Raw genomic sequence first — 17,141 nt, forward strand, 5'->3', positions numbered from 1 at the left:
AGTTTCAGGTCTTGGCAATCTTCTTATAACCTATGCCATCTTTATCTAGAGCAACAATTCTTTTTTTCAGATCCTCAGAGAGTTCTTTACCATGAGGTGCCATGTTGAACTTTCAGTGACCAGTACGAGAGAGTGAGAGCGATAAAACCAAATTTAACACACATGCTCCCCATTCACACCTAAGACCTTGTAACACTAAGGAGTCACATGACACTGGGGGAGAGAAAATGGCTAATTGGGCCCAATTTGGACATTTTCACTTAGGGGTGTACTCACTTTTGTTGCCAGCGGTTTAGACATTAATGGCTGTGTTGAGTTATTTTGAAGGGACAGCAAATTTACACTGTTATACAATCTCTACACTCACTACTTTACATTGTAGCAAAGTGTCATTTCTTCAGTGTTGTCACATGAAAAGATGTAATAAATTATTTACATAAATGTGAGGGATGTACTCAATTTTGTGATATACAATGTATGTATGTATGTATATATATATATATATATATATATATATATATATATATGACTGTGTGTATATATATATATATAGCAGAGACTCTAGGGAATAAAATGGCAATCGTTGCAATCTTTTATGTTGCACTGTATTCGCGCAACAGTCTTTCAAACGTAGTTTTTTGGGAAATAAAATACACTTTACTGCTTAGTTTTTTTTTTTTTTTAAGTTCATTTAAGGCAGCCCAATTTTTCTCGTAATAATTGTAAAAGATGTTACGCCGAGAATCGTGAGAGAATAGTGATCTTTATTCTACTGTGGACCCCACTTCATGATTGACTTTTTAGGTAGAGAATAATTACAGCACCATAAGGCATCATGCAACGACCCTTAGCAGGTTCTGTGTCATGGGGCTTAAAATCCCCAGCGCTTCCTGGGTCTGGGGAGCCATATGTGCCATGTACAGCCACTGGTACAAGTGAGTGGTTGTGCGCCGCTGCGCTCAGTTAAACATCGATTGCTTCTGCTTCTCCCCCGAACACAAAAATGGTCCCATGGGTAAAATAAAGATCCTTATAATTGTGTTTGTTTTGAAAAGGGGCTGCAGTAGAGCTAAAGGTGCAAATCCTGTAGGCATGTAGTGTATCAAATGATTAAGCAAGTAGATTAAAGGAGTTGTAAAGGGAGAAGGTTTTATATCTTAATGCATTCTATGCGTTAACCCCCCCCCCCATTAATATGTGGCCTCAGCTTCAGGGGGTTGTACCAGGGTGACGCCTGCAGCTAGAGGCATCACCTTGTACTGTTGTTTAGCGCCTATGATCGGCTTTCTTGTAATACCAACTGATGTGGCTGAGCAGCGGCTTGGTTGTCATTACAAGGAGCGAGAGGGGACGTCCCACTCCCGCTGCCTTTCGCGGCTCGCCGGGGTTCTCCTGTCCCACCAGGAGACCCGAGCGACCAGCTGGTCACGTCTTTGCAAAGTGCACAGTCTATTTTCCTTTATTAAATCTACCCCTCAGGCTCCATTCCCACCAATGTATTTTTTCATGCTTTTTGCAGAAATGCAGGACATTATTATTATTTTTTTTTTTTTTAACATGGGTTCCTATGGAAAACTTCCACATCAATGCATTTTTGTGCCTATGCGTTTTTGGAAAGGGTCAGGGACTTTTTTTTAACCAAAATGGTGCTTTTTTGGTTCAATAGATTTCAATGGAGAAGCTGCAGAAAAGCATGTGGTGTGTTTTTACTGCGATTTTGTGTTTTGCGTTATTAAATCTGCCCAACAATAAATCCCCCCCACCCCCCCCCCAAAAAAAAATAAAATAAATAAAAACATAAAAAAATGCAAATCTCTGTAAAAAAAAAAAACATAGAAAAGCACAGAAAAAAGCACTACAGAAATGCTCAAAAGCAACATGCATAGGTTTGAATCAAGCCTAAGAGTATGTGGGTGGTTTGATGTCATTAGAGACTTCAGAAAATCAGTTTTCAATTAAAAAAAAAAAAAAAAAAAAGTCTCTTTTTTTTTTTTTTTTTTTGCTGCTTTCTCAGCAGATTTTGCAGTGTGCCGGCCAGCTTGGCACAGCATCCATTGGAGAATGTGCCAGTTGCATTTTGATCATGCTGCTACTAGTAAGGTGCCACCAGTGTCAAAATCGTCAGTATGACTTGGCCCTATGTAAAATCCGTTTACGGGAAATGTCTTAACTTTTTTTTTCATATGCATATGAAAGTGATCAACCTAATATAAAATCATTTTTAGCGGCCATTCGTGCAGAAATCCCTTTTGATTATGACTAAGATGAAGAGCAGACCATATTTGATAAACAGCGAGTGCAAAAATCTAAAACCTTTTTAAGGATTTGCAAACTTTTTCTCAATTGTGCAGTAAATATTTGAGACAGGATAAATTCTACATACAATGTAAATGGCAATGCACCTGTTTTCCGGCCCCTGCTTTGATAGCTATGTGAGCTTGTTTGTCTTTGTATATTTCATGGGTGGGCTGACCTTTTATATATCTAAATAATTGCATTTAAAATGTAAATTGTATAGCCGCATTTTACACTGTTTATTTTAGATTGTTATATAAAACAGAAGACGGTGGCTTAGAAAATGCCAAGAAAAGGATATTTTGAGTAAAAACAGTAAAATGGTTTAAAAGCGTGTGTGTATTTCAGTAAGAATGTAATATTTATATTGTTAGACATGGACTAAGCAGAATCAAACAATAGCTCCCCTGCTGTTGTTTAAACTGCAGATTCCAGCATGTTGCATTGGCTGTGCAGCAGCTGGGGAGACAACTTGGCAAGCATTGTATAAAGTAGAACCCTGGACTAACAGATACTGTACATAAACTATTTACCCACGTCAAGACTAGACTGTTTCACCCCCTTCCAGCCAAGGCCCTTTTTCAGTTTTCAGTGCTGTCATACTTTGAATGACAATTACTCAGTCATGCAACACTGTATTCAAATGAATGAATATTTTTATATTTTTGTTTGTTTTTTTGTTCGATATAGCCTTCTTTTAGTGATATTTAACTGGTACTTTTTTTTTTTTTTTGCTATATATAAAAAAAAAAGACTGACATTCCTTAGTTTTTGTTAGAAAAATGTGCAAACAAATAATATTTCTTCGTTCATTTAGGCCAAAGTGTATTCTGCTACATTTCTTTTGGTAAAAATACAAATCTGTGTATATTATTTCGCCTGTGTGAAAGTTATAGAATCCTGAACTGCCCATCTCATTTCTTGAGACCCTAAAATCTCAGGACAGTACAAATACCCCCTAAATGACCCCTTTTTTGAAAGTAGACAGTCTAAGGTATTAGTAAGAGGCTTGGTGAGTTTTTTGCAGTTTGTAATTTTTTTTGTTATTTTGATATAGGGTATTCATATATCTGCAAGTGCTGTTGTGTTATTTAATCACTGGCTTAATGGTCAAATTTAGGTTTTTTACTTCAGTTATATTTCATTTTTATCTTTGTTGACACTAAGTGCAGTTTATTGGTATATTGGTCTTATTTTAAAACCTATTAATATTAGAGTTGCACCGATATCGATATCAGTGCTGATACTGAGTAAATGCTCCGATACCTGAAACCAATACCTTTGTGGTGCGATTTGGACCTATACAAAATGAATGGGCTCAAAGAATTGAACAGGTTTCCCGTGTGAACCCAAGCTTGTCCTAGTGACTTTAGCCTGGGTTCACCTAGGAGCAGTGCAAAAAACCACAGGCAATTCGGACAGAAATTTGCATTGTATTCCTTATTCAGATCGCTTGCGATTCTTTGCAGATTTGAGCCCATTCATTTTGTATGGGCTCAAATCGCACCACAAAGGTATCGGTACACTGTATCGACGAGTACTTGACCGCAAGTATAAATTAAGTAAACTGGCAAACCTAAGTAAAGATGCTCTTGTGAACATGCACACAGCTGGAGGCAAAGTTCCACCATGGACGGGACCAGGCAAAGTTTGTTTTGTACTTCTTTCTTTTAATATCCCGGCCAAAACTTCCTCATTAGCCCATACGTAAATGTTCTTGCTCCTGTGCTCTAGTTACGCAGAATGTTTGCCAAAGTCTGCAGCTCCCCGCTGTGTACTATAATAGCTTGGCAGAGATAATTGCATATGAATATACAGTGTATATACACACATCGAATCACAGAGAGCTTGATATTCTGTCTGTGGAAATTGATTATTACTTAATTATAGCTGTTTAGATGGAGGCAAGAGTAAAAGGGATGAAAGTATGATGACATAGTTAGGGTCGTGAATAAATATGGAGCAATTACCTTAGAAAATGTGCTGCTTGGCTCCCATCCCTATCTGTATATTCTCTCATACAGCTATATTTTCACACTGTGGGGTCAATTTACAAATGGTTATCACATGCAATACTTATATATTTTTTTCAAATATTGCATGCAATAATAAGAGTCAGTTCATCAAAGAAAAATATCAAATTTGAGGTAAAGATAGTAACTTCAGTAAATACACTGCTCAAAAAAATTAAAGGAACACTTTCTAATCAGAGTATATCATCAAGTCAATTAATCTCCTGGGATATTGATCTGGTCAGTTAAGTAGCAGAGGGGTTTCCTTATTAGTTTCAGCTGTTTTGGTGTAAATTAAATTAACAGGTGCACTAGATGGGCAACAATGAGACAACCTCCAAAACAGAAATGGTTTTACAGGTGAAGGCCACTGACATTTTTTTACCTACTCATCTTTTCTGACTGTTTTTCACTAGTTTTGCATTTTGCTAGGGTCAGTGCCACTACTGGTAGCATGAGGCAATACTTGGACCCTATAGTAGTTGCACACGCAGTCCAACTCTTCCAGAATGTGCCATTGCCAGAAGGTTTGCTGTGTCTCCCAGCAGAGTCTCAAAAGCATGGAGGAGATTCCAGGAGACATGCAGTTACACTAGGAGAGCTGGACATGGCCATAGAAGGTCCTTAACTCATCGGCAGAACCGGTATCTGCTCCTTTTTTTGCACGGAGGAACAGGATGAGCACTGCCAGAGCCCTAAAAAATGGTGTGAATATCTCTGACCAAACAATTGGAAACCGACTTCATGAGGGTGGCCTGAGGCCCGACGTCCTTTAGTGAACCCTGTGCTCACGGCGCCTGGCACTGTGGAGCTCAATTGGCATTTGTCATTGTGCACCAGAATTGGCAGGTCCGCCACTGACACCCTGTGCTTTTCACAGATGAGTGCAGGTTCAACCTGAGCACATGTGACAGACGTGAAAGGGTCTGGAGAAGCTATCGAGAACGTTATGCTGCCTGTGACATCGTTCAAGATGACCGGTTTGGTGGTGGGTCAGTGATGGTCTGGGGAGGCATATCCATGAAGGGACACACAGACCTCTACAGGCTAGACAATGGCACCCTGACTGCCATGAGGTATCAGGATGAACTCCTTGGACCCATTGTCAGACCCTACGCTGGTGCAGTGGGTCCCAGGTTCCTTGGTGCACGACAATGCCCGACCTTATGTGGCGAGAGTATGCAGCCAGTTCCTGGAGGATGAAGGAATTGATACCAATGAATGGCCCCCATGCTCGCCTAACCTAAATCCTATAGACATCTCTGGGACGTCGTGTTTCGGTCCATCGAATACCGCCAGGTTGCACCTCAGTCTGTTCAGGAGTTCAGTGATGCCCTGGTCCAGATCTGGGAGGAAATACCCCAGGACACCATCAATCGTCTCATTAGGAACATGCCCCGACCTTGCCAAGCATGCATACAAGCACTTGGGGGCCATACTACTGAGTACCATTTTAAATTTTAATGCAGGGTGCCAGGTGATGGAACGCTCTCTGTGTTCCAGCACCCGGCACTAAAAGGAGGTCTGTACTGTGAGGTGGAGGTATCTCTGCCCACAAGACATGTCCCAGGCTGGGGAGAAATGGAAAGCAACATGGGAGCTTGTCGTCAGGTAAGTAGGGGGGCTTACCATGGGGGGGGGTTAACTTTTATTACCATGACAACCAATGCTGGGGGATCAACTTTCACTGTTTAGACCACCAATGGCAGGGGGAGGGGGGATTATCTTTTTCTGCCGTGACTACCAATGAAGGGAGGGGTTAACTTTTACTGCCATGACCACCAATGTTGGTGGGGGGGATTACCTTCCACTGCTACTGACCACCAATGTGGGGATGGGTTTACATTTTACTGCCACTGAACTCCAATGGGGGGAAGGTAATAGTACTGAAACCAGTGTTGGGGGCTATTGTTGCAGCCACTGTTGGGTGTTATTATTGCTATCACTGACACTAATGCTGGGGGTTATAATTGCACTTGCTGACATAAATGCTGGGAGTTGGTATTGCATCCGCTGGCTACGATGTTGGGGGTTATTATTGGGTCCAGTGACCCCCATGTAGGGGTTGTGATTGCACTCACTAACACCAGTGCTGGGGGGGGGGGGGCTATTATTGTTTCCACTGACACCGATATTGGAGTTATTGCATCCACTGACACCAATGTTGGGGGTTAGAATTGCGTCCACTGATGACAAATGTAGGGGGTTATGGTTGCATCCACTGACACCAATGTATGGAGTTAGTGTTGCATCCACTGATGCCAATGGTTTGAGTTTATTATTGCCTTTACTAATACCAATATTGGTTATTATGTGTCCTCTGACATTTATGATGGGGGGGTAATATTGTGTCTTCTGACATTGATGCTGGGGGGTCATTATTGCATTTACTGACACTGCTGGGGGTTATTGTACTCTAGCTCCTTCAGTGAGCATTGCAGTATGCTGCAAAAAATGCAGCAGGACTGAAATCTTTGGGCATTGAGGTGCGTAAATGTGCTGCTATTGTGCGGCCCACTGGAAGTGCTGGACCGCTTTTGAGGCCCTCTATAGTTTGTAAATTGACCACCACTGGTATAGACAGTCGATATATGGTAGAAATGTACAAAATAACAATGAAGGGAACTCTGCACTGGCCAATAAGTTAAAAGAATACAATGTATCAGTGTGGCAATGTTATGTCCTTTGCTCGGCAATAGAAACAATTTGGAACTAGAGGGAGATCATTCTGTGAATGAGGGCACACTAGGGCCCTTTCAATCAGGTTCACCTGTCCATTTATAATGCTGAAATGATCGGAATCTCTATGTGGGTCTAAAAGCTGTCGGATGTAAATGTGGAAAATGGGTAAAATGGAAAAGGACTACGTCCCTTTCTCTAGAAGAATTCTGTTTGTCCATGATCATTAGACATTCTAAGGCCACTTTCACATGGGCAGATTCCGTTGAGATCTGTGAGCTGTTCCCCTGCTAATCGGAGCAAAGCGGGCGGATGACACATCAGTTTCCTCTCAGTTTCTGCAGAGCGGACATGGACAGAGCCTGCTTTCCTCTATGGGCGGCTGGGAGTAACCAGACTCTGACGTCCACCTGCTACCTCTGACCCGCTCCGCATAAACAGAAGAGGCCGGGGTCCTCTTCTGTGTTTTTTAATGGACCTGATCAGACCCGGAGATAGGTGGATGTAAACGGACCTCCAGATGTTGTCCATTGGAATGCATGGACCTTCCGATCAGGCCCATCTGAAAAACTGACAGACGGACCTGATCAGAACACCTGTGTGAAAGTGGACTAAAACTTACTAAACACTAAAATCTTGGTGCCAAAACCGAAATGGAAAATTCAGGATGCACTTGGCCAAAACCAAAAACAGTTTTTAAAAAATGTATATATTTTGATATATAATTGTATTCTATTCTACTTTTTAATTAATAGCATGAATTTTAAAAAAATATGAATTTGTCAGCCATTATCGGCACCTATAGCACAAGAAAAGAGTTCAAGAAAAATGCATCCCTGTAATTTCTATGTATGCCTTCACGCTGGTCCGTTGTGCTTCCCTTGTGGTGTTAAAAAACGAGCGTACTGCATTGTTGGGCAGTTAAACTGTACCAAAAACGCACCTCCCTGTTGAAATGCATTGAAAACGCAGCAAGAAGCATCGCGTTTCGTTTTCGATGTGGTTTTTAATACGGATAGACCAATTATCGACAAGGCCGATATATCGAGGGCCGATATGCACTTTCCCCGATATATCGGTATTGGCCCCAGAACTGGCCGATATTGCCGATATATTTTTGTGACCTCATTCTGCCTTTTTAGGCCGCCTTCCTCGCCTTGGACAGCCTCGTCTGGAGTCGGGACTAGTCTTGCGGGAGTGTATCACAGCCATACACCCACCCACAGCAGCCCGGTGCCAGCCAGCCACTTAAATCCACAGCCCCTGTGCCAGCCAGCCACCCACCACAGGGTGCCAGACATCCAGCCACCCACTACAGGATGCCAACCAGCCACCCATCCACCACAGGGTGCCAGACAGCCAGCCACCCACTACAGGATGCCAACCAGCCACCCATCCACCACAGGGTGCCAGACAGCCAGCCACCCACAGACAGGGTGCCAGCCAGTCAGCCACCCACAAACCCTGTACCAGCCAGCCGCCCACAGGCCCTGTACCAGCCAGCCACCCACCCACAGCCCCTGTGCCAGCCAGCCACCCACCACAGGGTGCCAGCCAGCCACCCACCACAGGGTACCAGCCAGCCAGCCATTAAGCATTAAACAAAAATTAACATATTCAGTACCAGATTTGTGTCAAAAATTGTCTTTATTTTTCAAAACTTTAAATGTACAAAATATCGGCCGATACCGATACACGCTTTGACCAAAATATTGGTATCGGCCCTGAAAAAAACATATCGGTCTATCCCTAGTTTTTAAGTCATGCCAATGCCAAGTCACCCAATAAGCACAGTATAATCACAGCAAAATTGCGTGCGTTTTCTGCACTTTTTTCTCTATAGGCAGAATGCAGATAACCCTATTTTCAACTTAATTTTCAGCGGCTTAAATTTCGGTGCATTTCTAATAATAATAATAAAAAAAAAGAAAAAATTGCACTACAATTATGTAAAAACAGCAAAATGTATGTACTAAATATTGGAATATTTAATGCGTTCATTAAATGATGTATGTGCATTTAGAATTGACTTCTTTTTGATTCACTAATTATTAATATTTCACATTTGGAAATATCATGCAGAGTTAATGCAGAGTTTCTCTTAGTGAATTAACCCCTGTATGTGTTTTTGGATCTGCAACGTCCACTGTTCTATTTCAAATGAGGGGTCCATTGTTTACATAAGTAGTTGTAGGCAGTGTGGGAGTTTTGGTGTCAAATGTCAGAGACTGGCAACATGCAAGGCCACAAGCAAAATGATTGTTATAGATTTTTCTTATTAGGCCTACAGGCAAAAATTTATTTTTGGTGGATGATAAAATGAGCAAAAAGTATCATTCTTATGCATTTTTGTTCTTTAGATCCACTTCTTTATGCCCTGTATTCCTGCCTGACGACATAAATAAAATCAGGACTACTACAACTGGTTGTAATTCCTTACATATACCAAGTGAAGGGACTATCCTCAGGTGATACACAGAGGTGAAACAAATCCTCCTATGTAAGTCGTACCTGTTTATCTGCAGTCTTCCCTTCTCTACATCAGATCAAAATGCCAAATTTATAAGCTTCTCTGTGAGTTCTAAAAAAGGAGGGTGAAGAGCTGAAGTTACGCTCTGCAGAGCTCAATGGGGAGAGGTCTGAGTGCTTATTGGAAGAAAAAGACACACCCCCTTCACATAGCACAGAGGAACAGAGCTGAGGCTGTCAATCAGCCAGAGATCCCTCCCCAGTCACCTTTTTTCTCTTGGTGTCAGGAAAATTTGTCAGAAGTGCTTCATGCTGATAGCAGAGGAACGAAGCAGCAGACAGAAATGACACTTCATGTTCTTAATTGAGACAAGTACATGCTATAAAGGGATACGCTCTACATTTTGCTTTATAGCAAAAAATGTGAAGGTGTACCCACACTGTATACCCTCCATTCACCCCGGGCCATGCTGTACTTGCCTCCAGGAATGCCAAGGTGTCAGTGCCCATGCAGCTGGTCCTGTGGTCTAGGGATTTGAGATCCCCCCCCTCTTCTCTTAAAGTTGATAGATATAAGACGGCAACTCAGTGGACTAAAACGTTGAAAACCTTTATTGGCTACACAAGTATATCCAGTAAAACAATACTAACGCATTTCGGACGCTTGAGACTTGCTCATAGCAATATTCTCTATCTTCTCTGTTCATCACTTCTGGGATGGATTGGAGCAGTGGTTCTCAACTCCGGTCCTCAGGACCCACTAACAGGCCAGATTTTAAGTATCACCTTGGGGAGATGCAGACTAGAATACTGCAATCACTGAGCAGCAAAATATATCCCCTGCAATGTATTTCAGTTTTCTTGCAAACCTGGCCTGTTAGTGGGTCCCGAGTCCCGGAGTTGAGAACCACTGGATTAGAGCGATGCTCAGTGATGGCACTAACCAATCCGTATCACTCTGATCCATCCTGGAAGTGCTGCACAGAGAATAGGGAGAAGAGCAGGGATCTCAAATACCCAAATGTCCAGACTGCCGGACCAGCTGCATGGGCACTGACAGCTAATCACTCATGGAGGCAAGTACAGCAAAGACAAAAGGGGGGGGGGGGGGCAAGGGAGTGCGGTATGAGTTCACGGTTAAATATTTTTCTCTAAAGGAGAACTAACAATTTAAAGCCCAACATCTAAAAATTCTCCCCTGCAGCAGTGTTGTACCTGCACTGCAAGGATCACCTGCTTGTTTAGGTCAAGGGGAGGGCAGAAACATTTACCTTACCTGAGCCTCTTTTACCCCAACAGACAACGTTCCCCCTTGCTCCAGTGGTGGACTGTCCCTCTGAGTCCTGACGTCCAGTTCAGGGCTATGGGTGGACTATGCATAGTCTTGATGATGGCAGAACCTAAGAACACGGGAGCATAGGGGAGGAGTAGAAGACCCTATGGGGAACGACCTGAGTCTACTTTTCCATGCCCCCTAGACCTAAACAAGCAGTGTAGATGCAGCCCCACCACAAGGGAGATTTTTCAAGTTTCTTGGAGTTGGCCTTTATTGGACAGGTTTATTTTAAGCAAATGAAATAATAGCTTTATGGGTCTATTTTGACAGTTAATAATTGTACATAGGTAAAATATTCCACATTTTTTTATTAATGAAAGTTTTAAAAATAGCAAGCAACTATGAACAGAGAAAACAACGAAATCTAGAATACAGAGAACACTGTGGAAAAAACAAAACTCAGTGTCCGCTATGTTTCTAGGTCAAATATCTTGTTACAGAAGAGTTTGTGTGTCTGCTGCATGCTGAACAATGTGCAGGAAGCTGACCTAGTAGTGAACAATAGGACACACTGATATCCTATGATTGAGGAAGCACCAGCACTAAGAAGAAGAGGAAGTTGTGCCGTGTCCTTAATCTCTGGATGTGTCTTAGAGAATGCAAGGTACTTTTCTGAAAATCCTCTCCAGCCATACCATGGTTGGTCATGTCATTTTTTGTTTTTTCACCATGTCATTACCTTCTCTAAAATTAGGCAACCAACCAACTTCTTTTGTTCGGATGTTATAGAAATGAGTTTGTTGATGTTGTACTCTCTATACCTATTACTTAGAAAGGGATTTGCCTCTTGGAAATGAAAAACATTTTGTTCCAGCTATCCCTTCTTTAACCACTAAAATACCAGGCACTTGCACCCCCTTCCTGCCCAGGCCAGTTTTGAGTTTTCACTGCTGTCGCACTTTGAATGACAATTGTGCGGTCATGCAACACTGTACCCATATAAAAACATTTTATCACAGATAGAGCTTTATTTTGGTGGTATTTAATCAAAAATTTAAATTTGATTAAAAAAAAAAAGAAAACTTTTGGAAAAAAAACAAAAAACAACGTTTTATTAGTTTTTGTTATAAAATTTAGCAAATAAGTAATTTGTCTTCTGCACTGATGGGCAATGATGAGGCTGCACTGATGGGCAATGATGAGGCTGCACTGATGGGCAATGATGAGGCTGCACTGATGGGCAATGATGAGGCTGCACTGATGGGCAATGATGAGGCTGCACTGATGGACAATGATGAGGCTGCACTGATGGACAATGATGAGGCTGCACTGATGGACAATGATGAGGCTGCAGCGATGGACAATGATGGGGCTGCACTTATTGGCATCAGTGAGGCTGCATTTATGGGACAGCACTGATGGGCACTGATGAGGAGGCATTGATGAGGCTGCACTGATGGGCATCACTGATATGCGCTGATAGGGCTGCACTGATGGGCATTGATGAGGCTGCACTGATGAGGCTGCACTTATGGGACAGCACTAATGGGCACTGATGAGCTCTAATGGGAAATGATTAGGAGGCATTGATGAGGCTGCACTGATAGGCATCACTGATATGCGCTGATGGGGCTGCAGTGATGGGCATCGATGAGGCTGCACTTATGGGACAGCACTAATGGGCACTGATGAGCTCTAATGGGAACTGATGAGGAGGCATTGATGAGGCTGCACTGATGGGCATCACTGATCTGTGCTGATGGGGCTGCACTGATGATCAGTGTGCTGATTATCAGTGTAAGCAGTGTACTGACAGCCTTGCCAGCTATCGGCTCTCCTTTTCTCACACAGACACAGCGTAGGAAGATAGGACTGTCGATAACCAACAAGTCTGTTTACATTTGATCAACTGTGATTGGACACAGCTGATTACATGTTAAAGGGCCGTTGTGATTGTCCCTTTACCCCGATCAATGATCAGCTTTGTCTAAAGAACGCAGCGATCACAGAGCACGCCCGATGCCCGCCCCAGGGAGCGGGTTCTGGATGACCACTCTTTAGTCCTCTTTTAGCTATAGCGTGGTCGGCAGGTGGTTTAAGCTACACTAAACAATATCTTTATTCTCCAAAAAGAATCCATACACATCAACTGCTTAATGGGCCTGTAATCTATTTTTCGAAAAATTGTTTCTTACTGTATTTTCTGTCTCATCGTAATGTCCTCTGTGGGGTCCCAAATCTCCTTATTCCTATTATTATTTTTATTATTATACAGGATTTATATACAATATAAAGAGGGACAGTCAGTAAAAATACAAAACCGTTAAATACAGAAGGAATGAAGCTTACAAACTAGAGGGAGGGGGAGGTGGTAGAAAAGGTAAAAACTGCAGAGGATAATCTGATGGATGGCTCCTAATTTTTTAGCTGGCTCCTAGATTTGTCCAGCCCTGGTTTAGAATATTTTGCTTGCTGTTAATGCTGAAATGTAGATAAAGGTTTCACAAAGAGGTGTTCATGTAATAGTGAACAGACACAATTGGTATAAGGCACACTGAGAAGCTGTTTGTTATGGAGGAAATGGTCTATTCTATGGCAAGCACCGTTTACTGCTTCGTTATCATCTCTAACCACATCTGCCACAACTCTCAGTAAATGCATTTCTTTCTCAGGCTAGCGTGGTGAATTTTACAAACAAATGATAGTTGCAGTTCTTGTTTAATGTCACTTCTTGATTGTTAGTCTGGTTATAAAGTACCTCCAATGGTGTTTTCTTGGAAATCGTTTGACAGCCTATTATATCTGTATCAAAATAAAATAATAATTAAAAAAAAACAAATCTGTAGCAGAGCTCTCCCTTCTTGTCAAGACCCTAGAATGTGCCATTACTACTTTTCCTGACATTGACAACTTCGGATATTTCATGTGTGATTCATACTGAGCAGTGTTTCATTTGAACAAAACTTGCAAGCAGCGTAGGCCCAGATTAGTGGATATATTAGCCTTTTATTAACCACTTCCATACCGCACGATTTCCTGCACTCCGCTCCTACATGTAAAAATTATTAATTTTTTTTTGCTAAAAAATTACTCATAGCCCCCAAACATTATATATATATATATATATATATATATATATATATATATATATATATATATATAATTATTATTATTTATTTATTTTTTTTTTCTTAGCAGAGACCCTAGGGAATAAAATGGCGGTCATTGCAACTTTTTATGCCACATGGTATGTGCGCAGAAATTTTTCAAACTTGTTTTTTTTTTTGTGAAAAAAACAGTTATGAATTTAAAAAAAAAAAAAAGAAATCACTAAAATTAGCCCAATTTTTTTGTATAATGTGAAAATTACGCTGAGTAAATAGATACCTAACATGTCAAGCTTTAAAATTGCGTACGCTCGTGGAATGACATCAAACTTCTGTACTTAAAAATCTCTATAGGCGACGCTTTAAAATTTTTTACAGGTCACCAGTTTAGAGTTACAGTGGAGTTACGTTCGCGGCGATACCTCACATGTATGGATTGAATATGTGGCCGCGAAGAAAGCATGCGTTTGCTTCCGTGTGCGAGCACGCGGGGACGGGGGCCCTTTAAATTTTTTTTTTTATTGTTTATTTTATTTTTACACTTTCCCTTTAAATTTTTTTTTTTTTATCACTTTTATCCCTATTACAAGGAATTTAAACATCCCTTGTAATAGGAATAGTGAATGACAGGTCCTCTTTATGGGGAGATCTGGGGTCAGTAACACCTCAAATCCCTCATACAGGCGAGAGAGCCTGAAATAAAAAAAATAAAAAAATAAAAAGATTTTGGCTGAATAGCCGAGATCAGTGCAGTATTGAAAACTGCCAGGCCGGGCATGACGTCATCATGTCGCGCCCCGGCCTCCGAGAGTCATAGAGACTGCTGGGGACCATCTGGTACTTGTAGTCTCTATGGTGACACTTCTGGAGGGAGGGGGGGGGGAGTCCCCTCCCGCCGCCTGTAAGAACGATCAAGCGGCTGAACAGCCGCTATGATTGTTCTTATGGTGAAGGGAATGGTCGGCTGAAAAAAATTATATCTCAATGATACCTGCAGCTGCAGGCATCATTCAGATATCCCCCCCTTAAAGTCAAAGACGTCAGATGATATCATATGTAATGCATTTTTTTTATCTCTACAAAAATGGTTTGCATTTCAATTCTATTTTAAACTGAATGGGTTGTTTTACAAGGTGATCATTTCCAATCACTTTAAAGTAATAGATGCCCAGTATGGACAGAATAATAAATATTGGTGTGTGTCTGCCCACCCCTCTTCTCTGCAACCTTAAATTTCCAGATTCAGGTAAACTAAACCAAACAATGAGAACTAGACCACTTTGTAGATATTAATGGAGATAGAACAGATGTTTGCCTAAAGGAATATGTTCAGGAGTGGGTGCAATTAAATGTAGTTTGAAACTTACTAAGAAATTCAATAACTCCGCTGGGCATTCATGTCTGTTCTATGGAAATGCTTGTTGCTCAGTGTCGCGGCTCTGCTTTGAAGTGGCCAGCGCTATTACCAGCTGCAGTGCTGGGTGTAAGTATATTAGTTCAGCCTTTTCTCTTCTATGACAGTTTGAAAAGATAAGAAAGGGACCAAATTAGGATCTGTAACCTATACCTTATGTTTTTTTCTTAACCATTCTGAGGTGACGGGGACATTCTGTGCTGCTTCAGTGTGCTTACTGAAGAGCACCTTTTGTGCTGATGATGAAAAAAATAATAAAAGTAAAGCAGGAGTTGTAATAATTCTTGAGATAAAACGAATAATCTTAAGCAAGAAACAAGAGGCATAGAATATAATTGTCAATGAGAAGGTTTCAATATAAAGGTAAGATTGAGAACACAAGAACTCAACCTAGCAGGAGGAAAGTTCAAAACGAATCTTAGGAAGTATTATTTTACCGAAAGAGTAGTTGCGGCTTGAAATAGGCTTCCAGCAGATGTAGTGATTCAGTTCATAGCAAGTGATTCGAACTTGCTTGGGGATAACCTAACAAATATACTTGGACAAAAAAGTAAAATAAAACTATAGACCTTCTGGGGTTGACTCACTGAAGACAAATAGGCAGTTCACTTTTCAAGGTGATTGGGTAACAGAATTTCCCTTAGCTTAGTGAATATGGTGAAGATTCAGTTTCCAAAGAATACGCAATTATGTGCAAGGGAAACCCCTCCACAAAAGACAGTATATTTTCTTCCACATGAATAAATGATGATTATTGTAAGTAGGATTTTATTAACAGACCGGGCAAAGAAACATTCATGGAAAACCTTTTAGTTCATCTTCCCTATCAGCCTGTTGATCTGGTCTTCCCTGTTTCCTGCATCTCCACCTTCTACAAAGTGTGTTGTTTTCTTCTTCATGCCACCTCTGGGAAAGGACAGTTTAAAGGGCCAGAGGAAATTGTTTGCTGCCTTGAAGTTTTTGCCAACAGTGTAGATCTCATGGATCAGATCTTCAACACAAATGATGTTACGTTTCCCTAGGTATTTCTCAATCAGAGAGTTGTCAGTAAGAGGGATACGCTGCTTCTTGATCTTTAGGTATCCTCTCTTGTAGATGAGTTGCTTCACAGACTTCAGATTAGGATAACCCCAAGCAATGTAGGGCTCCACTAATCTAAACATGTTGATAGAAGCCTTGTTGAGCTTGACAAAGGTATCGTTGAAGATCTGGCGAAGACGGAGGAGCTGCAATACTTTGCGAACCTTTGGACTAACTCCATTGATACCTATGATTCGAATGACGAACGCCAGCTTGGGTTCAGCAGGCACGTAATAGTTTCCAGCTTTGCGGGCCATTCTAGCCAGACGCACTTCACGCCTGTACAGCTGTCTGTATTCCTTGTAGTGGGATTCGGCTCTCTTGTAAATTACCTTCCTTTTTTCTTTGCGGCCCTTCTTTTCAGCCAGGATTTTCTTGATCCTTTTGGCCTTGGCTTCTGCAAAGGCTTTTCGCCTTTTCAAAAGGCTTTCTGGAATGGATGGCAACTTTTTCCCCTCTGTCCCCGCCATCTTCACCACCGGAAAAGAGATAAATGATGATTATTAGCAGAGTTCCACCTCATTCACAAAGCTAAAAGCCCTTTTCACACTGATGTGCTTTTGATACCCGTTTGTACAGCTAAGGGGCCCTTTCACACTGATGTGCTTTTGATACCCGTTTGTACAGCTAAGGGGCCCTTTCACACTGATGCGCTTTTGATGTGTTCCCATTTACTTACAATGGATGGGGCCTTTTTAGTGGAACTGCACCAAAAATTCACCTTACATTGGAACACAATAGAGCACACAGCACTTTCAAAGCGCAGCGCACCTGCAGGTCCATTATATGAGATTTAATAGGGAATAGTT

The 17,141-nt window shown here is 41.5% G+C and overlaps 2 protein-coding genes across 3 annotated transcripts in view; one reads left to right on the plus strand and one right to left on the minus strand.

Annotated features, from left to right (window-relative positions):
- Positions 1 to 17,141, plus strand: part of ELMO1 (engulfment and cell motility 1) — a 604,300-nt gene that overhangs the window by 16,481 nt on the left and 570,678 nt on the right. The gene's annotated exons all lie outside the window — the stretch shown is intronic.
- Positions 16,019 to 16,816, minus strand: LOC309557001 (large ribosomal subunit protein uL30-like). The gene has a single exon (XM_082259596.1). It carries the CDS (start codon positions 16,800 to 16,802, stop codon positions 16,062 to 16,064), a length of 741 nt encoding a protein of 246 aa, XP_082115722.1. The 5' UTR covers positions 16,803 to 16,816; the 3' UTR covers positions 16,019 to 16,061.

The sequence above is a fragment of the Pelophylax lessonae genome (assembly GCF_965119305.1).
Source record: "Pelophylax lessonae genome assembly, chromosome: 5".
NCBI classification, from domain to species: Eukaryota; Metazoa; Chordata; class Amphibia; order Anura; family Ranidae; genus Pelophylax; species Pelophylax lessonae.